The 25,137-nt window shown below is 43.6% G+C and overlaps 1 protein-coding gene across 4 annotated transcripts in view; it reads left to right on the top strand.

Annotated features, from left to right (window-relative positions):
* Positions 1–17,094, top strand: part of CAMKK2 (calcium/calmodulin dependent protein kinase kinase 2) — a 100,582-nt gene extending 83,488 nt beyond the window's left edge. For 3 of the 4 annotated variants that reach the window (XM_040416112.1, XM_040416113.1, XM_040416114.1), the window contains exons 11-16: positions 8,217–8,270; positions 12,918–12,991; positions 13,725–13,812; positions 14,227–14,355; positions 15,044–15,141; positions 16,964–17,040. In XM_040416112.1, the coding sequence (XP_040272046.1) occupies positions 8,217–8,270; positions 12,918–12,991; positions 13,725–13,812; positions 14,227–14,355; positions 15,044–15,141; positions 16,964–17,036 (516 nt within the window). In that variant the 3' untranslated portion in view covers positions 17,037–17,040. Of the gene's footprint in view, positions 1–8,216; positions 8,271–12,917; positions 12,992–13,724; positions 13,813–14,226; positions 14,356–15,043; positions 15,142–15,564; positions 15,597–16,963 lie in introns of all 4 variants that reach the window. The other variant, XM_040416115.1, reaches the window with a different exon arrangement.
* The last annotated feature ends 8,043 nt before the right edge of the window (positions 17,095–25,137 follow it).

Below are 25,137 nucleotides of genomic sequence, written 5' to 3'. Positions count from 1 at the left end.
GGAAGGAGAAAGCCACTGCTCTCCAAAAGGACATTGCTGCCCATCTGAAGTTTTGACAAGGCAGAAGGCTACTGGAACAATGTTTTGTGGTTCGATAAGAAGTGTTGTTTTTTTTTAATCTAAGGAAAACTTTGCATTCCAGCATAGAAACACGGTAGTGGTGGTGGTAGTATCATGGCTTAGCCTGTTTTTCTGCATTTGGGGCAAGACAGCATGCGATCATTGATGGAACAATGAATTCTGAACTATACCAGCAGATTCTAAAGGGAAATGTCACCTTATCTGTCCATGGGCTGAATCTCAACAGAATGTGTTTCATGCTGCAAGACAACGATCCTGCGCATACAATTCGTTCTACCAAAAAATTATTGAAGAAGGATACATTAAAGGGCTTCTGTCACCCCACTAAACAGTTTTTTTTTTTTTTTTGTGTACTTATAATCCCTATACTGCGATTTATCCATACATAATGTGATTTTGGTTCAGTAGATTCTGTTAAAAACGTACTTTTATAATATGTAAATTACCTGTCTACCAGCAAGAAGGGCGGCTACTTGCTGGTAGCAGCCGCATCCTCCTATCATAATGACGCCCCCTCCGCATGTTGATTGACAGGGCCAGCGGACGGGATCTTTCTCTGGCTGGCCCTGTCTGCTATCAAGATCTCGTGCCTGCACCGTAACGGTATTCAATCGGCGCAGGCGCACTGAGAGGCGGACGCTCGCTCGCTCGGCCGCTCCATCCTCAATGCGCCTGTGCCGATGACGTCACATCTACACCCGACGCAGGCGCATTGAGGATGGAGCGGCCGAGCGAGCGTCCTCCTCTGTGCGCCTGCGCCGACTGAAGACAGGTACGGCGCAGGCGCCAGATTTTGAATGCAAACAGGGCCAGCAGAGAAAGATCCCGTTCGCTGGCCCTGTCAATCAACATGCGGAGGGGGCGTCATTATGATAGGAGGATGCGGCTGCTACCAGCAAGTAGCCGCCCTTCTTGCTGGTAGAGAGGTAATTTACATATTATAAAAGTACGTTTTTAGCAGAATCTACTGAACCAAAATGTTTAATCACATTATGTATGGATAAATCGCAGTATAGGGATTATAAGTACACAAAAGAAGCCCTTTTAACAGAAGCCCTTTAAAGTGTTGGAATGGCCAAGTCAAAGTCCTGACCTCAATCCAATAGAAATGTTTTTGCTGCACAAGGGGTCACACCAGAAAGAAAAGGTTCTCATACTTTTGCCACTTAGACAAGTGACATTGAATCATTTTCTTCAATAGATAAATGACCAAGTCTAATTGTTTAACTTGGTTGTCTTTATCTACGTTTAGAAATATAGAAAATTCTATAGGGCTCATAAACTTTCAGGCACTGTAGATTATATTGATATGGTATGTATGTGGTTATAAACTCATTGTTAATCTAGTGAAGACATTTTTGTTTTAGAGGACCCATTGGGTCTGTTGTAATTCTGGTCCAATTTTTTAAAAATATATAATTTTATATTAAACAAATCATTTAACTATATAACATTTATAGTCCATCTCATATCCATTTTCCTGTATCATAGTTATTTATTAAAAGGCCTGCACTGCACCTTTATACACATCTAAGAGCTGGTATAGACTTGCTCTATAATTAACACCAGTTTCTGATGTAAATCTTAGAAAAATGTGTTGGACCACTGGAGGCCCCTACCTGTATTTTTTGACAAGTGTTGAAAGTGATGTAAAATTGGAAAGAAAAAAAAAAATTCACAGTTTTGTGTGCACCAAAGTTTGCTACTTTCTTTTACTCTAGAAAACTGGTGCAAGTTGCATATTTTAATTCTCACTACAATCTACTGGATTGACTGTGCCATTTGAGTACACTAAACTGTAATGTGATAAAATGTTTTTAAGACGATTATGTGTTGTCCTGCTGGAAGTAACCATTAGAAGTTGCACATAACTATCTCTTTTATTACTGAAGAGGCAGGGAGTAAACAACGGAAATGCAAAATCACAAAGGGGATAAACAGTTTATCTTCCTGGTTCTGTCTGTGTAGGGAAGTGGCCGATAGAGTGGACCTGCAAGTGAGGAAAGGATGAGAGATCCAGACTCCTGTGGGTGAGACATGAACTTATGCTCATGCCATCACTCAAAGTCCAACCTACCCCAATCCCCCACCTCCCCCCCAAAAAAAAATAATTAAATAACAAACAAAAAAACACACACACACTTACTAGTTAGAGTGGAAGTTTGCTCTTCTTTTTTTTTTTGGTAAAAAAATAAATGGTAAGATGTCCCCTATAATATCCTCTGTGTTTGGTTAGGGGGGATTGCACCAGCAAAAGTTCATGTATGTATTCCTTGGACATGATTATGGGGCTGCCATCTTGCCTGACCTGTTCTTAACAGCATTTACAAGGCAGCCCCATGGGCCATAGACACAATGGACCGGAGGGGACCTCATTGACTTCTATGGGAGAGTTTTCTAGGCATGTTCTGTGACCTGTGCAGAGGTCATTGTACAAGGAAAGAATAGGTAAACTTTGACAATCATCTGTTGTGAATGATGGATCCTGTCTTATCTATACACAGAGGTGATATCATTACAGGCAGGATTAGAATGAAAGATAAGTCGATAACTGTAGTAAAGTGATCTGCACAGACCAAGAGTTTGCACTTATTATTAGGCTTATTGGCCAGTGTGTGAACTGCAGGATTTTTATTTTTTTTTACATATAGATATTGATATGGAAATGTCTAAATAACATCACAAATTCTTAAAAAATATGTAAAACATAAAAACGTGATTTAACCACCTCCGGACCGCCTAACGCAGGATCGCGTTCCAGAGGTGGCAGCCCTGCGCACAGTCACGCATATATGCGTCATCTCGCGAGACGCGAGATTTCCTGTGAACGCGCGCACACAGGCGCGCGCGCTCACAGGAACGGAAGGTAAGAGAGTGGATCTCCAGCCTGCCAGCGGCGATCGTTCGCTGGCAGGCTGGAGATGTGTTTTTTTTAACCCCTAACAGGTATATTAGACGCTGTTTTGATAACAGCGTCTAATATACCTGCTACCTGGTCCTCTGGTGGTCCCCTTTGTTTGGATCGACCACCAGAGGACACAGGTAGCTCAGTAAAGTAGCACCAAGCACCACTACACTACACCCCCCCGTCACTTATTAACCCCTTATTAGCCCCTGATCACCCCATATAGACTCCCTGATCACCCCCCTGTCATTGATTACCCCCCTGTCATTGATCAACCCCCTGTAAAGCTCCATTCAGACGTCCGCATGATTTTTACGGATCCACTGATAGATGGATCGGATCCGCAAAACGCATCCGGACGTCTGAATGAAGCCTTACAGGGGCATGATCAATGACTGTGGTTATCACCCCATATAGACTCCCTGATCACCCCCCTGTCATTGATTACCCCCCTGTAAAGCTCCATTCAGATGTCCGCATGATTTTTACGGATGCACTGATAGATGGATCGGATCCGCAAAACGCATCCGGACGTCTGAATGAAACCTTACAGGGGAATGATCAATGACTGTGGTTATCACCCCATATAGACTCCCTGATCACCCCCCTGTCATTGATTACACCCCTGTCATTGATTACCCCCCTGTAAAGCTCCATTCAGACGTCCGCATGATTTTTACGGATCCACTGATAGATGGATCGGATCCGCAAAACGCATCCGGACGTCTGAATGAAGCCTTATAGGGGCATGATCAATGACTGTGGTTATCACCCCATATAGACTCCCTGATCACCCCCCTGTCATTGATTACCCCCCTGTAAAGCTCCATTCAGATGTCCGCATGATTTTTACGGATGCACTGATAGATGGATCGGATCCGCAAAACGCATCCGGACGTCTGAATGAAGCCTTACAGGGGCATGATCAATGACTGTGGTTATCACCCCATATAGACTCCCTGATCACCCCCCTGTCATTGATTACACCCCTGTCATTGATCAACCCCCTGTAAAGCTCCATTCAGATGTCCGCATGATTTTTACGGATGCACTGATAGATGGATCGGATCCCCAAAACGCATCCGGACGTCTGTATGAAGCCTTACAGGGGCATGATCAATGACTGTGGTTATCACCCCATATAGACTCCCTGATCACCCCCCTGTCATTGATTACCCCCCTGTCATTGATTACCCCCCTGTAAAGCTCCATTCAGACGTCCGCATGATTTTTACGGATCCACTGATAGATGGATCGGATCCGCAAAACGCATCCGGACGTCTGAATAAAGCCTTACAGGGGCATGATCAATGACTGTGGTTATCACCCCATATAGACTCCCTGATCACCCCCCTGTCATTGATTACACCCCTGTCATTGATCAACCCCCTGTAAAGCTCCATTCAGATGTCCGCATGATTTTTACGGATCCACTGATAGATGGATCGGATCCGCAAAACGCATCCGGACGTCTGAATGAAGCCTTACAGGGGCATGATCAATGACTGTGGTTATCACCCCATATAGACTCCCTGATCACCCCCCTGTCATTGATTACCCCCCTGTAAAGCTCCATTCAGATGTCCGCATGATTTTTACGGATGCACTGATAGATGGATCGGATCCGCAAAACGCATCCGGACGTCTGAATGAAGCCTTACAGGGGCATGATCAATGACTGTGGTTATCACCCCATATAGACTCCCTGATCACCCCCCTGTCATTGATTACCCCCCTGTAAAGCTCCATTCAGATGTCCGCATGATTTTTACGGATGCACTGATAGATGGATCGGATCCGCAAAACGCATACGGACGTCTGAATGAATCCTTACAGGGGCGTGATCAATGACTGTGGTTATCACCCCATATAGACTCCCTGATCACCCCCCTGTCATTGATTACACCCCTGTCATTGATCAACCCCCTGTAAAGCTCCATTCAGATGTCCGCATGATTTTTACGGATCCACTGATAGATGGATCGGATCTGCAAAACACATACAGGCTTCTCCCTGGAGCCTTCCAGGGGGGGTGATCAATGACTGTGGTGATCACCCCATATAGACTCCCTGATCACCCCCCCTGTCATTGATCACCCCCCCCTGTCATTGATCACCCCCCCCTGTCATTGATCACCCCCCCTGTCATTGATCACCCCCCCTGTCATTGATCACCCCCCTGTCATTGATCACCCCCCCTGTCATTGATCACCCCCCCTGTCATTGATCACCCCCCCTGTCATTGATCACCCCCCTGTAAGGCTCCATTCAGACATTTTTTTGGCCCAAGTTAGCGGAATTATTTTTTTTATTCTTACAAAGTCTCATATTCCACTAACTTGTGTCAAAAAATTAAATCTCACATGAACTCACCATACCCCTCACGGAATCCAAATGCGTAAAATTTTTTAGACATTTATATTCCAGACTTCTTCTCACGCTTTAGGGCCCCTAGAATGCCAGGGCAGTATAAATACCCCACATGTGACCCCATTTCGGAAAGAAGACACCCCCAGGTATTCCGTGAGGGGCATATTGAGTCCATGAAAGATTGAAATTTTTGTCCCAAGTTAGCGAAACGGGAGACTTTGTGAGAAAAAAATTAAAAATATCAATTTCCGCTAACTTGTGCCAAAAAAAATAAATTTCTATGAACTCGCCATGCCCCTCATTGAATACCTTGGGGTGTCTTCTTTCCAAAATGGGGTCACATGTGGGGTATTTATACTGCCCTGGCATTCTAGGGGCCCCAAAGCGTGAGAAGAAGTCTGGGATCCAAATGTCTAAAAATGCCCTCCTAAAAGGACTTTGGGCACCTTTGCGCATCTAGGCTGCAAAAAAGTGTCACACATCTGGTATCGCCGTACTCAGGAGAAGTTGGGGAATGTGTTTTGGGGTGTCATTTTACATATACCCATGCTGGGTGAGAGAAATATCTTGGTCAAATGCCAACTTTGTATAAAAAAATGGGAAAAGTTGTCTTTTGCCAAGATATTTCTCTCACCCAGCAAGGGTATATGTAAAATGACACCCCAAAACACATTCCCCATTTTCTCCTGAATACGGCGATACCACATGTGTGACACTTTTTTGCAGCCTAGGTGGGCAAAGGGGCCCATATTCCAAAGAGCACCTTTAGGATTTCACAGGTCATTTACCTACTTACCACACATTAGGGGCCCCTGGAAAATGCCAGGGCAGTATAACTACCCCACAAGTGACCCCATTTTGGAAAGAAGACACCCCAAGGTATTCCGTGAGGGGCATGGCGAGTTCCTAGAAATTTTCATTTTTTGTCACAAGTTAGTGGAAAATGCTGATTTATTTTTATTTTTTTATTTTTTTTATACAAAGTCTCATATTCCACTAACTTGTGACAAAAAATAAAAACTTCCATGAACTCACTATGCCCATCAGCGAATACCTTGGGGTGTTTTCTTTCCAAAATGGGGTCACTTGTGGGGTAGTTATACTGCCCTGGCATTCTAGGGGCCCAAATGTGTGGTAAGGAGTTTGAAATCAAATTCTGTAAAAAATGACCTGTGAAATCCGAAAGGTGCTCTTTGGAATATGGGCCCCTTTGCCCACCTAGGCTGCAAAAAAGTGTCACACATCTGGTATCTCCGTACTCAGGAGAAGTTGGGGGAATGTGTTTTGGGGTGTCATTTTACATATACCCATGCTGGGTGAGAGAAATATCTTGGCAAAAGACAACTTTTCCCATTTTTTTATACAAAGTTGGCATTTGACCAAGATATTTATCTCACCCAGCATCGGTATATGTAAAATGACACCCCAAAACACATTCCTCAACTTCTCCTGAATACAGAGATACCAGATGTGTGACACTTTTTTGCAGCCTAGGTGGGCAAAGGGGCCCATATTCCAAAGAGCACCTTTCGGATTTCACTCGTCATTTTTTACAGAATTTGATTTCAAACTCCTTACCACACATTTGGGCCCCTAGAATGCCAGGGCAGTATAACTACCCCACAAGTGACCCCATTTTGGAAAGAAGAGACCCCAAGGTATTTCGTGATGGGCATAGTGAGTTCATAGAAGTTTTTATTTTTTGTCACAAGTTAGTGGAATATGAGACTTTGTAAGAAAAAAAAAAAAAATCATCATTTTCCGCTAACTTGTGACAAAAAATAAAAAGTTCTATGAACTCACTATGCCCATCAGCGAATACCTTAGGGTGTGTACTTTCCGAAATGGGGTCATTTGTGGGGTGTTTGTACTGTCTGGCCATTGTAGAACCTCAGGAAACATGACAGGTGCTCAGAAAGTCAGAGCTGCTTCAAAAAGCGGAAATTCACATTTTTGTACCATAGTTTGTAAACGCTATAACTTTTACCCAAAGCATTTTTTTTTTTACCCAAACATTTTTTTTTATCAAAGACATGTAGAACAATAAATTTAGAGCAAAATTTATATATGGATCTCGTTTTTTCTGCAAAATTTGACAACTGAAAGTGAAAAATGTCATTTTTTTGCAAAAAAAATCGTTAAATTTCGATTAATAACAAAAAAAGTAAAAATGTCAGCAGCAATGAAATACCACCAAATGAAAGCTCTATTAGTGAGAAGAAAAGGAGGTAAAATTCATTTGGGTGGTAAGTTGCATGACTGAGCAATAAACGGTGAAAGTAGTGTAGGTCAGAAGTGTAAAAAGTGGCCTGGTCTTTCAGGGTGTTTAAGCACTGGGGGCTGAGGTGGTTAAACAATAGGTAATTTTTTGATAATTCATCCCCTTTAAACCCGCCATTCCTACACAGACAAAGAACCAGGCAGTACAACTTTTCATCTGCTTTCCAACTTTATACGAATATTGCTCCTAGCTGTGTTCCTGGGATTATTCAAAAGCAAAGATTCTGGGCATTATTATGATGCCAAGATGTAAGATGTGAACTTTACCTTGTAGCTGCAAAAATTATGACGCTGCAAAAGTAATGACGCATTGCACACAGACAACCTTGGCAGTGAAAGGGTTAAGTTTCTGTGTACAGGTCTGTCTACCAAAGTGTCAACTGAGTGCATGATATATGCATGTTTAAACACTTTCAAATATTAGAAACCCAGGTTGCCTGATACTTGCACATATTTTTCATGTGCGGAGTACGAAGTGTTCAGTAAAGTTGCCATGGATACCGAATCCTGCGATATTTGAGTGTGCAGCAGGTGAACAGCGCTAATACCTGAATACTTGTTTGGTTCCCTTTTTCTGCAGGCTCTGGATGTTTGGGCTATGGGAGTCACCTTGTACTGCTTTGTATTTGGTCAGGTATTTATCTACAGCATTCTTTTATTTTCCTGTTTATGTATATTTCTATATACTGTATATGCATTTTACAAAAACAGACAGACGTTAAGTCTGTAAAGGTTCTCATCCATCCAGGTCATGGTATATCAGTAGTAATAATTTTTTTTCTTGAAAACGTTTTGGACAAAGGACAGTTATTTGATGACAGTAAGGTTTGCATCTTAGACAAAGTGGAGGACTGGTTCAAAGGAAGCTATTTATGTTAAACTGGAGAAAACAAGCTTGAGTAGAGGGGGGGGGGGGGGGGAGATATATTGGCTGCCACTTACAATGCTGCTCTAACACCTCTTTGAAGGCAATTTAATCACACCTAATAGTTTCAGTCATGCAAATGCAATCAACATCTTACCTCCATTATTGAAGCATGAGCCACCAGTCTTTAATGCCAGAGATTTCTTGTACAAGCCGTTCTAATTGAGAAAGCCAGTCGGATAACTAGCAAAACATCTTCAAGAAAAAAATAAAAAAAAATAAAAATTGTTCTGATGTATTATTATTGACCTAGGCAGAAAACACATTAACACTCGCTTCCCATTTCTGCTTTCTCCAACCTCACGGCATATTATCAATAGTAGGTATGTTAAATCTGGTTCTAGTGCCAGTAACAATATTAAATGCTCAGATTAGACCCCCAGATCAGATTCTCACATCAGACCCCCAGATCAGATTCTCACATCAGACCCCCAGATCGGTTCCTCCCATCAGGAGCCCATATGGGTTCCTCCCATCAGGAGCCCATATGGGTTCCTCCCATCAGGAGCCCATATGGGTTCCTCCCATCAGGAGCCCATATGGGTTCCTCCCATCAGGAGCCCATATGGGTTCCTCCCATCAGGAGCCCATATGGGTTCCTCCCATCAGGAGCCCATATGGGTTCCTCCCATCAGGAGCCCATATGGGTTCCTCCCATCAGGAGCCCATATGGGTTCCTCCCATCAGGAGCCCATATGGGTTCCTCCCATCAGGAGCCCATATGGGTTCCTCCCATCAGGAGCCCATATGGGTTCCTCCCATCAGGAGCCCATATGGGTTCCTCCCATCAGGAGCCCATATGGGTTCCTCCCATCAGGAGCCCATATGGGTTCCTCCCATCAGGAGCCCATATGGGTTCCTCCCATCAGGAGCCCATATGGGTTCCTCCCATCAGGAGCCCATATGGGTTCCTCCCATCAGGAGCCCATATGGGTTCCTCCCATCAGGAGCCCATATGGGTTCCTCCCATCAGGAGCCCATATGGGTTCCTCCCATCAGGAGCCCATATGGGTTCCTCCCATCAGGAGCCCATATGGGTTCCTCCCATCAGGAGCCCATATGGGTTCCGCCCATCAGGAGCCCATATGGGTTCCGCCCATCAGGAGCCCATATGGGTTCCGCCCATCAGGAGCCCATATGGGTTCCGCCCATCAGGAGCCCATATGGGTTCCGCCCATCAGGAGCCCATATGGGTTCCGCCCATCAGGAGCCCATATGGGTTCCGCCCATCAGGAGCCCATATGGGTTCCGCCCATCAGGAGCCCATATGGGTTCCGCCCATCAGGAGCCCATATGGGTTCCGCCCATCAGGAGCCCATATGGGTTCCGCCCATCAGGAGCCCATATGGGTTCCGCCCATCAGGAGCCCATATGGGTTCCGCCCATCAGGAGCCCATATGGGTTCCGCCCATCAGGAGCCCATATGGGTTCCGCCCATCAGGAGCCCATATGGGTTCCGCCCATCAGGAGCCCATATGGGTTCCGCCCATCAGGAGCCCATATGGGTTCCGCCCATCAGGAGCCCATATGGGTTCCGCCCATCAGGAGCCCATATGGGTTCCGCCCATCAGGAGCCCATATGGGTTCCGCCCATCAGGAGCCCATATGGGTTCCGCCCATCAGGAGCCCATATGGGTTCCGCCCATCAGGAGCCCATATGGGTTCCGCCCATCAGGAGCCCATATGGGTTCCGCCCATCAGGAGCCCATATGGGTTCCGCCCATCAGGAGCCCATATGGGTTCCGCCCATCAGGAGCCCATATGGGTTCCGCCCATCAGGAGCCCATATGGGTTCCGCCCATCAGGAGCCCATATGGGTTCCGCCCATCAGGAGCCCATATGGGTTCCGCCCATCAGGAGCCCATATGGGTTCCGCCCATCAGGAGCCCATATGGGTTCCGCCCATCAGGAGCCCATATGGGTTCCGCCCATCAGGAGCCCATATGGGTTCCGCCCATCAGGAGCCCATATGGGTTCCGCCCATCAGGAGCCCATATGGGTTCCGCCCATCAGGAGCCCATATGGGTTCCGCCCATCAGGAGCCCATATGGGTTCCGCCCATCAGGAGCCCATATGGGTTCCGCCCATCAGGAGCCCATATGGGTTCCGCCCATCAGGAGCCCATATGGGTTCCGCCCATCAGGAGCCCATATGGGTTCCGCCCATCAGGAGCCCATATGGGTTCCGCCCATCAGGAGCCCATATGGGTTCCGCCCATCAGGAGCCCATATGGGTTCCGCCCATCAGGAGCCCATATGGGTTCCGCCCATCAGGAGCCCATATGGGTTCCGCCCATCAGGAGCCCATATGGGTTCCGCCCATCAGGAGCCCATATGGGTTCCGCCCATCAGGAGCCCATATGGGTTCCGCCCATCAGGAGCCCATATGGGTTCCGCCCATCAGGAGCCCATATGGGTTCCGCCCATCAGGAGCCCATATGGGTTCCGCCCATCAGGAGCCCATATGGGTTCCGCCCATCAGGAGCCCATATGGGTTCCGCCCATCAGGAGCCCATATGGGTTCCGCCCATCAGGAGCCCATATGGGTTCCGCCCATCAGGAGCCCATATGGGTTCCGCCCATCAGGAGCCCATATGGGTTCCGCCCATCAGGAGCCCATATGGGTTCCGCCCATCAGGAGCCCATATGGGTTCCGCCCATCAGGAGCCCATATGGGTTCCGCCCATCAGGAGCCCATATGGGTTCCGCCCATCAGGAGCCCATATGGGTTCCGCCCATCAGGAGCCCATATGGGTTCCGCCCATCAGGAGCCCATATGGGTTCCGCCCATCAGGAGCCCATATGGGTTCCGCCCATCAGGAGCCCATATGGGTTCCGCCCATCAGGAGCCCATATGGGTTCCGCCCATCAGGAGCCCATATGGGTTCCGCCCATCAGGAGCCCATATGGGTTCCGCCCATCAGGAGCCCATATGGGTTCCGCCCATCAGGAGCCCATATGGGTCCCGCCCATCAGGAGCCCATATGGGTCCCGCCCATCACTTACCTCTCCTGCTCCGCCACTACTCTCCAAGTCCTGCGGTCCCTCATGAGGTCATGCTCCCTGATCTTCTCTTTGCCCATGCTGCAATGTTAACTGACTGCGTGCAGTGTCAGGTCATAGTGCGTGCACTACATGCTGATGCTGTACGCAGGCAGGACAGGGCAGCGCGGCCTCAGGGAGGGTGAGCACCAGCAGCACCTCACACCTTGCTCCCTACACCTTCTGCATACTTGTGAGCGCTTCCATAATGGAAGCGCTCACTAGTATTCTCTTTATAAGACTCACTACCATGTGTATTATAAAGAGAAAAATACGATACTTCCTAATAGAGCAAAAAAACTAAATCGAAATACAGCCTGATTAATCGACATAATCTTGCCCATATCAAATATTTCACTTATTCTGGTTACAGCCATCACAGCTCTACTCCGAGTCTCCCCTCCTCTGCTCTTTCGATGTTTGTGTCAGATTCCTCCACTCGCTTCAATTGCCTCCTTCTACTGCTCCAACTGCTTCCGCCTCCCCCATTTCTCCAATTTCCTCCACTTCTCACCAGTGCTTCAATTGTTGACAGTGAACTATGAGTAAAAAAACAAAATAAAGATACATTAATTGGAATCAAGGTAAAATGTTCAATTTAGGGTCCATTCACACGTCCGTAGTGTATTGCAGATCCGCAAATTGCGGATCTGCAATACACCCGGCCAGCACCCCCATAGACCTGCCTATACTTGTCTGCAATTGCGGACAAGAATAGGACACGTTCTATTTTTTCGGGAGTCGCGGACCGGAAGATCAGGGCCTCGCTCCGGAAATGCGGATGCAGAGAGCACAATTGCGGAACGGATGTGGACCACACTTGCGGATGTGTGAATGGAGCCTAATAGTGATTTTGGTTATGATCACCCAGGCCACATCCTAATGATTACTGTAAACAGACACACATCACATTGTCCATTGAGAACAATATTACAACTGGAATCAAATTAGGCTGTACACAGAAATGCCAAAGAAAAGAAATAGTAACAGCTAATTAACATCAGTCAATTTGGCAAAAATGTGTGAACCTAAGTAACTGTTGGCTGAACCCACCGATTTCATCAGGAGATTTGATGATCTTGCTTTTGTGTGATCAGGCAGTCGAATCCTTTTGTAGCCACTGTTACAGGTGTCTGTCAGAGATATATACTTCTCATCCCCATTGAAATAAGCATGCATATCTATGGTGGAGGCTGGAGAAAAGGCAGCCAAAAGGGCATATAGCTGACAGCTACAGTATTTCAAGATTATTACCTGCATTATTCTATGTTGTTTGGTGAAATAATTTGCTCAACTTACTTTTTTGTATTTTTAGTGTCCATTTATGGATGAGAGCATTTTGTCACTTCATGGAAAAATAAAGAACCAAGTTCTGGAGTTTCCAGACCAGTAAGTTCTGTTTCTTGTCTGTTGTGTACTTCTTAGGTTTGGTGACACTGGTTTGATACCACTGATGAAATAAGATTTATTAACCTGCCAGTATAACACAATCATCTGCATATATATATTTCTTACTGACCTTTTAACAAACTTTGCATGAATCAATAGTACAGTGTGTGTACATGAGGAATAACACTATTTCTGGCCATTATATTATTTGTATCTGGCATTTTTAGCTGTTTTCCTTTGTGCTTTTTGAATTTCTGGTTTGCAGCTCTCTCAAACATTATGAGTGGAGAATAGCTGCTATACACTGCACACACATAAAGTAGAAGAGAATCTGCTTCCTAACTCTCTCTGTCCCTCAGAAGCAGAACATTACAGAGAAGTACTGACCTGTATGCATGTGAACGAAGCTGCTGAGATATAACATTCCTATGTAGCTGTGCAGTCTCTCTTTCTCTGTGCCTCTCTCCTCATGCTCACTCCTCCCCCTCCCCTCCCCATAGACTTTAATTTACATGTGTAAAATGATCCCCCTGCAGAGATAATCTGCCCTAGACTGGAAAAAGGCTTTTTTTTTTCCCAAAGTAAATCACAGCTGATAACAGGGGAACTAGACCTTTCTCACTGATGAAACACATTACAAAGTTTCTTGTGGTTGTTTGTACTATTGACTTATGCAAATTTGTGTTAAAAGTTAGGGACTATATAATGTTAATAAGTCCTATTGTACCCACAGGCCAGAAATGTCAGAAGACCTGAAAGACCTTATTCTGAAAATGTTGGATAAAACCCCAGAGTCTAGAATTTCGGTTCCTGATATAAAGGTGCACTAATCTTGAGCTGTATTTGGAAACGTATCTATAATATGTGACAAATTAATTGTTTAGAATTGAAATTAACCCTAACGATTAAGGTACATGGAGTTGTAGTAAATAATTCTTTTAAAGTATTAAAGTGTATTAACAAGGTATCCAAGTCATATGTGACTTTTACTAGGGTAATACCCCAGAGACATGCTGCATAATTCAGCACACTTCAATCTGAATACTAAGCTCAATATGTATTAGTTCCCAAGCCCTGATTCTGAATGTGTACCAAGGCCCCCCATCCATCACATGCCACTTGCAGTACATGTTTTTACTGGAAGAGGGGCCATTGGGTCTAGTTATTAGCATTAACTCTTCTAAGCTCTATATCAAGAACATACTGAGAGCATTCCTTCATATTCCTCATTTTAGCTACATCCATGGGTGACTAAAAATGGTGCCGAGCCTCTCCCTAGTGAAGATGAAAACTGCACCCTGATTGAAGTAACTGAAGAAGAGGTGGAAAATTCTGTGAAGCACATTCCCAGCTTGGCAACAGTGGTAAGTTCAACATGATACCCGTTCTAAGTGTTTTATAGCCACTGCCCTATCTAGACAACCAGTCCTCTAGAAGAGAATCCATTGGCAATCATTTGATTAGTGAGGGTACAATTTACAATCTTTAGGAGAAACGTGACATTACATAACTGCCAGAACACTGCAGTTTCTCATTAAAGGGAACCTGTCACCTGAATTTTGGGTATAGAGCTGAGGACATGTGTTGCTAGATGGCCGCTAGCACATCCGCAATACCCAGTCCCCATAGCTCTGTGTGCTTTTATTGTGTAAAAAAACCCGATTTGATACATATGCAAATTAACCTGAGATGAGTCCTGTCCCGTAGATGAGTCTGGGACAGGACTCATCTCAGGTTAATTTGCATATGTATCAAATAGTTTTTTTTACACAATAAAAGCACACAGAGCTATGGGGACTGGATATTGCAGATGTGCTAGCGGCCATCTAGCAACCCATGTCCTCAGCTCTATACACAAAATCCCGGTGACAGGTTCCCTTTAATGAAGAACAGGAACATAACTTTATTATCTTCATAAAGTTAATGAAATGTCAGCTGATGTGCAGTGGTAGCCTAACTGATTACTCGGGTCCATCCCTTTTCTGCCTTTTTCTGAGATCCAACGGAAACCATGGCTGTTTCTATTAATATGCAATTTGTTCTCTTTTATAGATATTGGTAAAAACTATGCTGCGGAAACGTTCCTTTGGGAATCCATTTGAAGGAAGCCGAAAAGAAGAAAGATCTATGTCTTCTGGAAATTTACAGACGTACGTTTTCATACATCTTACAGTTGTGATATATGATTATTAACGTAACACTGCTGATTGTTTCAATGTTGGATACCTTATACTGTAAATCTGACTGGTCAGTGCCATGAAAATCCAGCATTGTCACTCGCAAATTTAGTTGTGAAGAAGTCTGAACCCATTCAAGACTTATATAGCAAATAGCTTGGTTAAAAAAGCATTCATTAATGGAGTTTCCCTTTAAACGTTTGTTTCAGTTTTTGTAAACTGTCCCTTTAAATTATTGCTACAATAGATGCACAGATAATCTGGTTGCTAGAGCATTAATGAGCGTGCATTTCAGTTATCTGTGTGACTAAGCCAACTAAGCAGTCGACTCCAATGGACAGCATCTTTTCTTCGCTAAAGTGTAAAAATAATGAGTTTATTTCTTTTCGCTTCTAGAAAAAACAAGTCAGGGAATATATCCACGAAAGGTAACAAGAGCAGAAAATAATTTTTCAACCTTCTTAACAGTCCGCTCTTCAGCTCACACAGTTTTGCATGACTTAAGCTGCTCAGCTTAAGGGCTACAACATGTTCTGTATACTCTGGATCAGTGGCTCTCAGCTCCAGTACCCCAAGCAGATCATGATTTGGGGATATAGTCAGTTTACCTTAAAGATTTCTTTCAGATTAAAAAAAAAAAGAATTTGGCAGCTGCTTATCAAATGAAATAACTAATAATAAAAAAAATGTATTAAAAAATATTTGGAGTAATACATACCATTATTTTAACTATCAGAATACAGAAAACTCGGCTCTCCAGTATTTTTTTCATGTTTTTCTTTCCTCAGCTCTTCATCTCTTGTCTCTTCTCTTTCTGTGGGAGGGCAGCATCTCCTAGGAGCACATTGCACTCTGCTCTTGCTACCCCTTTCATAGAAGATAGTTTCTCACACACAAACCCAGTGATTTGATATAAACAGCACTATGGTATAGAATGACACCCCCTTCAATTTCCTTGTCCACTGTCTAGAAAGAGGGACCGCTATATTCATTTCTATGAATTTAGAATTAGGGACGAATGAATGAAAGGTGTTTGGGCCCCACTATGTTCAGTACTGGGATAACTTCTTTAAAACCACATGCACACAGGAATTAATTTGCTGCATATTTTCCTTGCAGATTTTGTAGCGAATTTGCAGCATTATCCACATGTGTTACATGTAGATTTTGTCATGGATTTAGTTGTGGATCTACCCTGGATTTCACCCTTTGCATTACATCGGCAAAAAACAACTCCCATGCTGCAGATATCAAAATCCGTACTAAAAATGTTTTAAAATCTCATCTACTTAGCTGGTACTGTATTACATTGCAGATTTGTTGTGTGGCAAATCTTGACATAGTACGCAAGGTGTTCATGTGGCCTAAATCTCCTATGGCTCCAGTGCTGCTAGTCCTGTGGGTCCTGCCAGTCGCTCTTTACCATCTTCACATGTGATCCGCAGGGGATTTTTAGAGGGAAGTTTGCTTATATCTGTTATTTTATCTCATAAGCAGCTGCTACATTTTTATGTATTTGTTTTAAGCCTTGAAATCTTTTAAATTCGATTTCTGTCCAGTGGGTAGCATTTGAACTCGCAATGTTCACAAGACCACCATTCTTCTACTAAGGCTGACATTGCTGCTTCCTCCCTTGATCAGGCATGCCACTTCTTTCCTGCTCTTGTATCATTTGTTGCTACGTTTATTCTTGCGTTATTTTTCTTATGATATGTATCAGTGCATAGCCACATAAATATGACTATTATACTCCTCCTTGTGGAATAATAAACCTTTCAACCTGCTTATTTAACAGGATTCAAGGCAGTGATGAAAGCCTAAGAGACAACAATCTGCAAGAATTAGGAGAGGACGAGGTTCTATCTTGAGGGCATCTGACATGACTAGGGCTTCATCTATGACCTGGGCATGAACGTACCATGTATAAACTGAACCGTGCATGCTACTTATGCACCTTATGTTACTGCATGCGCTAAAGACCTTAATGTTCTGCCTTGGTTGTTAAACGTTATCAGTTACTTTGCTATGGGCTCATGCTTCCAGAGAACTTGTGGAGACTGATCCAGAGACGGTGCTTGTATTGTATATTGCAAAAAAATGATTTAAGTGGCTTGTAGCTTATGTCTTAATGATGCCAAATATTACACACGCCATGCACACGCATAAGGCTTGCAGGACACTGTACGTCAATCAGTGGTCCTACTGCACATTCATGTATTGTCTGGACACCCTGGTGCAGGGAGGACTGAAGAGACTTATTCAAAAATAGGTAGTCATGCGAAAGAAGGATCGCGAGGCTGTTATACTGCCTGCTGAATGTGTACAGAGCATAGCCAACAGTTGAATACTAGACAAAGTGTTTTTTGTTTTCCCTGTAAACTTTGCTCTGATGTGCTAAACAGAAGATGACTACATTTTATACATATGTAGAATAAGCTACAAGTATATTGAGATTTTGGTGACATTTTTCCTGGCAAAGCAGCCAGTAGCAATGTGACAGTAAAGTCAGTAGGTGGAGTGACAAGTCAGAATATTCATAACGCCAACTTCTTATGTTGGACTAACATTTACCACGAGGCGTACTATGTACATCCACCTGTGGAATTGTGGGCCTCATGTATATGAATTGTCAATGCCATATATAAAAATGAAAACGGATCCCAGCACATGCTTATATTGCTTACTGGTGTAACTGCGAGAAGAAGATTGATGTGGATGGTGTTTTCAGTCCGTCAGTCGACAGTGCCTATGGCCAGACCACAGAGGAGCTGCTAGGCTTGTAGACTAAATCAGCCATGTCTCCACAAAGGAATAGGATAGTGTAAATAAGCATAAATAAGAGACCTTTATGTAAATGGTATACATGAAAAAGAAACCTTAAAGGGTACCTAAACCTTCACGCAAAGCACAGAAGGTGCTGCCGCCCTTCTCAGAGTGATATGCACCTTCCACGTGCATTGGCTCTGCTCTGTTTCTGAGGCGCGCCGAATATGGATCCTATATACTTTCTTTGAATCTGTACATGCTGCCAATGCAAGTGGATGTGCAGATCGATTTGAGAAGGCCCACTGCACCTTACTTTGTGTGAAGGTTTAGGTATCCTTTAACCAGAAGTCAATGCAATGTAACTGCCACAGATTTTTATTTTTTAATTTCCTTAGCGTTCCTCATTCCCAAACTGGTCCTGTTATGATGTCTATTGTCTCAGCACATCTAGTATCCATGAATTAACCTTGTGAGTCATCAAGAAAGAAAAGATTAAGGTGTTGTTGGATTCCAAGTTGCAAAATTGGGACAAACTATATCATATCCAACAGTTTTTCCTGTACCAGGGATACAACTGCAAAAGCCATATACATCTACTATGTAAACGGCGACATCTGTCCCTGGCCATAAAGCTGTACTGTAAGTCTTCCCATTACCGGGTGCTCAGTTCCTTTAGGAGTAGTGCACTATTTTTATAGACCTCCCAGGCAGTTTGGGCTACAGCAGTATCATCTCAGGACAGTTCACTTTTGGATTTGTGACCTCCTATAACTCTGCCACTTACGTCTTTCCACAGTAGGGTTTACTGAGTAAAATATATGTAATAAATACGTTATGCATTGGAACGTTTATGGGAAAAGACTGTTGAAGGAAAAGATTTTTTGAACCACAGCAAATTTTATACTGAAAGGTTTGCAAATAAGCTTTCACTTTTATTAAATGAGTTATCTAAGACTAAACTTTTTTAACTGACCTCTTCAGAGTGGCTGGACCCGTAGTAGGGTTCTTACTTACCTGGTCTCTGCTGCTGGATTCTGGCTGCATCGCTTCACGGCTGCCTCGGCAGGACATAGGTCTCTGGGAATCAACATCCTGTTGACTGGTGTCACTTGACCGATGCAGCCAATCACTGACCCCAGTGGAGGTCTGTCACTAATGCAGTATGTGACCCAATGATGTACCGCATGGGTGACAGGTGGATGCAGTGGTCACGTGACACCCCTCAATGGGATGTTGATTCCTAGAGACCCCAGGACCTGCCGAGGCAGCTGTGGAGCGATGCAGCCTTGTAACTCGTCCTCTTCATACATTTATTATTTTCTTTTCAATTCATTGGGTCTTCAGTCTGGTCATTTGTCCTGAACGTGGAACGTTCACTTGATTATGTTAGGGATTTTTTATTTTTGCTTCAGTCTTTCATTTTTTAAAGGGGTTGTCTCACCTCAGTAATCACCATTTAATCACTTCCTTGTAGTTCTAGGATGGTTTCTGTAATATAGATCCACTTTCCAATTTACAGAAATAGCGTGGTGTTCAACAGGCAGGAAATGCTCAAACCCATATGCAGTTATGCACATATATACAGGAGAGCAAATCCTGCACTTGTGGCCCGTTGCTAATGGCGATCCCCAGCAAAAATGCATACAATGGAGGATGCCCGCAGCGGACCACAAGTACCACAAGTGACATCCTACACAAGATAGCAATTGTGTAGATGTGATAAACAATATAACAATTTAATAACAAGGACAGGTGCACTCTGCGATCTTACTAAGCCCTCAAACTGGTGTTAAAATTGAGAGATTAGCCAACATGTCCTACATGAGGACATGTCGAAGCCCGAGCACCGCCAAGGTTTCTCCAGTAGCTCGGGTCCTAACACTCACCTACCTGAGCCGTATGGGCAATACCAGGGGCCAGTGGGCGAATTACAGGAATGTGAGGACCAACTCACAGACCACTCACCAGTTAACTCCAGCATCTACCATGCCAGCAATGGGAGGAGGGAGGAGTCTGCGAGTCCCACTCAATACTGGCTGATAAGGCCCAGGCCTCACAGGTGCACCTAAATGTGGCCTGTAGATGGAAAACAGGCACATTTAAATTGGAGTTTATACACCTCCATATACAGGCAAACTAACAGAAATAGCGTGGTGTTTAGACAGTTCAGATCTTTGTTTGACCACTACTGTTATATACAAGTTTAGAAACTGTCTCAAATAAGGGATGCAACCCCTTCAGCTTTGTTCCCATTTATTGTCAATGGGGACAAAACTGAACAAACTGGAACAGAATGCATTCGGTTCCGGTTTGTTGCGTTCTGTGACTGGACACAAAACTGCTGCAAACTGTGGTTTTGTGTTTAGCTTGTGAAACTGTAATGGTGCTGGAACCGGATCTGGCGCCCATTGACTTACAACGGCGTAAATGCTGGATCCAGTTTGTGCATTTTCGATTTAATACAACCGCATCCGTATGGAGCGGATGCGGCTGGTTGTATTAAATTGAACTGAAACATTTTCCTCCGGTTTTGAGAACCTCTGCTGAATCTCAAAACTGGAAAGAAAAACGCATATGTGAAACTAGCCTAAGGGTACTTTCACACTAGCGTTAAAGTTTTCCGGTACTGAGTTCCGTCATAGGGGCTCAATACCGGAAAAAAAAACGCTTCAGTTTTGTCCCCATTCATTGTCAATGGGGACAAAACTGAACAGAAGGGAATGCTTCAAAATGCATTCCATTCCTTTTAGTTTTGTTACCAGACCGTAGAGCAAACCGCAACATGTTGTACTTTGCTTTTCGTCCTGGGGATGCAGAGCAAAACGGATCCGTCATGACCCCAATGTAAGTCAATGGGGACGGATCCATTTTCTCTGGCACAATCTGCCACAATAGAAAACGGATTTGTCCCTATTGACTTTCAATGGAGTTAATGACTGATCCTTTTTGGCAATGTTAAAAATATGTTAAAGATAATACAACCAGATCCGTTCAAACGGATGCAGATGGTTGTATGATCAGTAACGGAAGTGTGAAAGTAGCCTTTAACCAAAAACACAACAGCATTTAATTTGCATCCGTTTAAGAGGACCTTTTATGGTTTTGTATTAATTGAGATCAATATCTTTACTTGCGGGGTACCCCCCGCTGATGCTGCCACCCTGCCTGATTTTTTAAAATATCGCTCCTGCACCCCGCTGTGCCCCCCCCCCCCCCCCCAGTTTTCCCACTTAGTATGCTAATACTGAGCATCAGTACAGGGAGGAGGAGACGGCCCTGTTTCTCAATGGGCGTCTCCTTCTCCCTGGCTGTGTGTGCCGCGATCCAATCACAGTGGAGAGCGTCACAGCCAGGGATAAGGTGAGTTGTTATTTTTTTTCTGCAGATGATAAAAATGTGATGTGAACTCAGCCTTTGGTGGTCATGACTAACAAGGCTTATGTTTGACTCTTGGTTTCTCATTGGGAAAATGTAAAGATACTTTGCACAGGTCTCTGGTTGAGGCCGCACATGATTTGCCACTTATCTGGGTAGCACGGCAAGAGAAGAAATCTAATGGGAACAAATGGAGGGTAATATTCCTACTATTTTTATAGAGATATGATTTATCAGAACAATGAGGGGAATTTTTGAAGTCTGTTTCTGCAATTTACATTGCACAGTGATTGATAAATTTGTCGACACTTTTGTCTAGAGATGTTACTCCAGTAGGGGGTGGCCCACAAGGGTAGAGTAAGTATGATTGTACATTTCTGAAACTTTTTAAAGAGTAACAGTTGATAAACCTGGTGTATGCCTAATTAACATAGCTAACCGTGTCCACTCTCCCACCCACTTTCACTACTTTTAAGTAGTGAAAGCAGCACTAAAATGCAAAAAAGTCACAAAATACCTCTTTAAAGTGCAGAACTTAACATAAAAAATATTTGCTTTTTTTATATATATATATATATATTTGTATATATATCAGTCAGGTCCATAAATATTGGGACACTGACACAATACTAACATTTTTGGCTCTATACACCACCACAATGGATTTGAAATGAAACGAACAAGATGTGTTTTAACTGCAGACTGTCAGCTTTAATTTGAGGGTATTTGCATCCAAATCAGGTGAACGGTGTAGGAATTACAACAGTTTGCATATGTGCCTCCCACTTGTTAAGGAACCAAAAGTAATGGGACAATTGGCTTCTCAGCTGTTCCATGGCCAGATGTGTGTTATTCCCTCATTATCCCAATTACAATGAGCAGATAAAAGGTCCAGAGTTAATTTCAAGTGTGCTATTTGCATTTGGAATCTGTTGCTGTCAACTCTCAAGATGAGATCCAAAGAGCTGTTACTATCAGTGAAGCAAGCCATTATTAGGCTGTAAAAACAAAACAAACCCATCAGAGAGATAGCAAAAACATTAGGCATGGCCAGAACACCTGTTTGGAACATCCTTAAAAAGAAGGAACGCATCGGTGAGCTCAGCAACACCAAAAGACCCGGAAGACCACGGAAAACAACTGTGGTGGATGACCGAAGAATTATTTCCCTGGTGAAGAAAACACCTTTCACAACAGTTGGCCAGATCAAGAACACTCTCCAGGAGGTAGGTGTATGTGTGTCAAAGTCCACAATCAAGAGAAGACTTCACCAGAGTGAATACAGAGGGTTCACCACAAGATGTAAACCATTGGTGAGCCTCAAAAACAGGTAGGCCAGATTACTGTTTGCCAAACGACATCTAAAAAAGCCTTCACAGCTCTAGGAACATCATCCTATAGACAAATGAGACCAAGATCAACTTGTACCAGAGTGATGGTAAGAGAAGAGTATGGAGAAGGAAAGGAACTGCACATGATCCTAAGCATACCACCTCATCAGTGAAGCATGGTGGTGGTAGTGTCATGGCGTGCAGTATGGCTGCCAATGAAACTGGTTCTCTTGTATTTATTGATGTAACTGCTGACAAAAGCAGCAGGATGATTTCTGAAGTGTTTTGGGCAATATTATCTGCTCATATTCAGCCAAATGCTTCAGAACCCATTGGACGGCGCTTCACAGTGCAGATGGACAATGACCCAAAGCATACTGCAAAAGCAACCAAAGAGTTTTTTAAGGGAAAGAAGTGTAATGTTATGCAATCACCTGACCTGAATCCGATTGAGCATGCATTTCACTTGCTGAAGACAAAACTGAAGAGAACATGCCCCAAGAACAAGCAGGAACTGAAGACAGTTGCAGTAGAGGCCTGGCAGAGCATCACCATAGATGAAACCCAGCGTCTGGTGATGTCTATGCGTTCCAGACTTCAGGCTGTAATTGACTGCAAAGGATTTGCAACCAAGTATTAAAAAGTGAAAGTTTGATTTATGATTATTATTCTGTCCCATTACTTTTGGTCCATTAACTGTTGTAATTCCTACACCGTTCACCTGATTTGGATGTAAATACCCTCAAATTAAAGCCGACAGTCTGCAGTTAAAGCACATCTTGTTAATTTCATTTCAAATCCATTGTGGTGGAGTATAGAGCCAAAAAATGTTAGAATTGTGTCGATGTCCCAATATTTATGGACCTGACTGTATATCTCAAATAGAAAAGCTGTAATGTACTGTATCACAAGCATTATAGGAGTCCACTGTCCTGTGTTATATATTATATTAAATGCTACCTACATGACTCTACCACTCTGAAGTATTGCCCGGAGCTGTGGTTGCATCCTGTTCAGTTTACAATATCTCTGCTGTTACTAACTTATGTTAATTGCATGTTTAAAATAGTTGTACAGGATTAAAGAAATAGTCATGATTTTCTTCTAAAAACCGTGCCCCTTCTGTCCACGTGTTGTGTGCGATAGTGCAGGTCAGTCGCATTTACTTTAGGGATTTTCCATTCCTTTTAAATTAGTGGCATATCCTCAGAATAGACCATCAATAGTTGGTCGGTGGATATCCGACACTCCACACCCATGCCAATCATCAGTTCAGGAGCAGCTCTGGTGCTAGAACTACACAGCTGTGTTCACTGTGTAGTTGATGGAGCTGTTTACTGCAGTGCTGATCCCATTCAGGACAGTGGGAGCAGCGCTGCATCAACCGTCTACATCCACTACACCAGGGATGCCTGACCTGTGGGCCTCTAGCTGTTGCAAAACTACAACTCCCAACATGTCCTGATAGCTGTAGGCTGTCCAGGCATGCTGGGAGTTGTATTTTTGCAACAGCTGGAGGGCCGCAGGTTGGCTATTGTATAGTGCAGGGATGCCCAATCAGATATTAACCCTGAGGATAGGCTACCAGCATGAAAGGACTGGGCAATAATACAAGGCACAGCTCATGGAGGGATGCAGTGCTGTTTCAGGAATATATTTACATTTTAATAAAAATCTGACCCATGACAACATGTTTGTGGAAAAAATGTATCAATAAGATTGCAGTTTTACCCAATCACCCCCCCCCCCCCCTTCTATGTGTAATATTTTATGTGTAATATGTTTAATATTTCATATAGATGAGAATGCAGAAGGCAAAATACCTTTGAACCTTAGGCTAGTCCTCGTATAGCTCTGCAGCTAGACTCCTGAGGTGGCCTTCTGAGGAGGCAGAGTTGGTTTCTTACTTTTTCGGCTTTCTCGTTCTATAAACTATACAGTATAAAGGATCTCCAGGTAAACTGATTGGGTTAGTCTTGTTAGGTCCTTTCAGAAAAGCTCCATAAGTGTTTCTACTAAGCATTCTTTTTCTACTTCAGAGATAATTTTTTTTGGATTAGTATTTTTCTCATTTTGGGCAAAAAATCTTTTTTTCAATTGGTCTTTATTTAAAAAAAAATATTGAGCCGTTCTGTCACAGCTGTGTGCATCCTACTTTCACTTGGTGATCTTATAACCCTTATCTCTAAACTACTAAGAGGTCATAAACACTTATTTAAGCCACATTCTTATAAGTAAGATAAGAACTGAGCTATAATGAGTGTTTGTAATGTCAGAGAGCAGAGATAAGGCTACTTTCACACTTGCGTTAGGAGCGGATCCGTCTGGTGTCTGCACAGACGGATCCGCTCCTATAATGCAAACGCTTGCATCCGTTCAGAACGGATCCGTTTGCATAACCATGAACAAAAAAAACAAAAAAAAATTTTTTTTTTTTTTTTGTTCATGATAATGCAAACGGATCCGTTTTGACTTTACATTGAAAGTCAATGGGGGA

The sequence above is a fragment of the Bufo bufo genome, chromosome 2 (genome assembly GCF_905171765.1).
Source record: "Bufo bufo chromosome 2, aBufBuf1.1, whole genome shotgun sequence".
Classification (NCBI taxonomy): Eukaryota; Metazoa; Chordata; class Amphibia; order Anura; family Bufonidae; genus Bufo; species Bufo bufo.
This window is presented reverse-complemented; position numbering and strand designations above follow the sequence as displayed.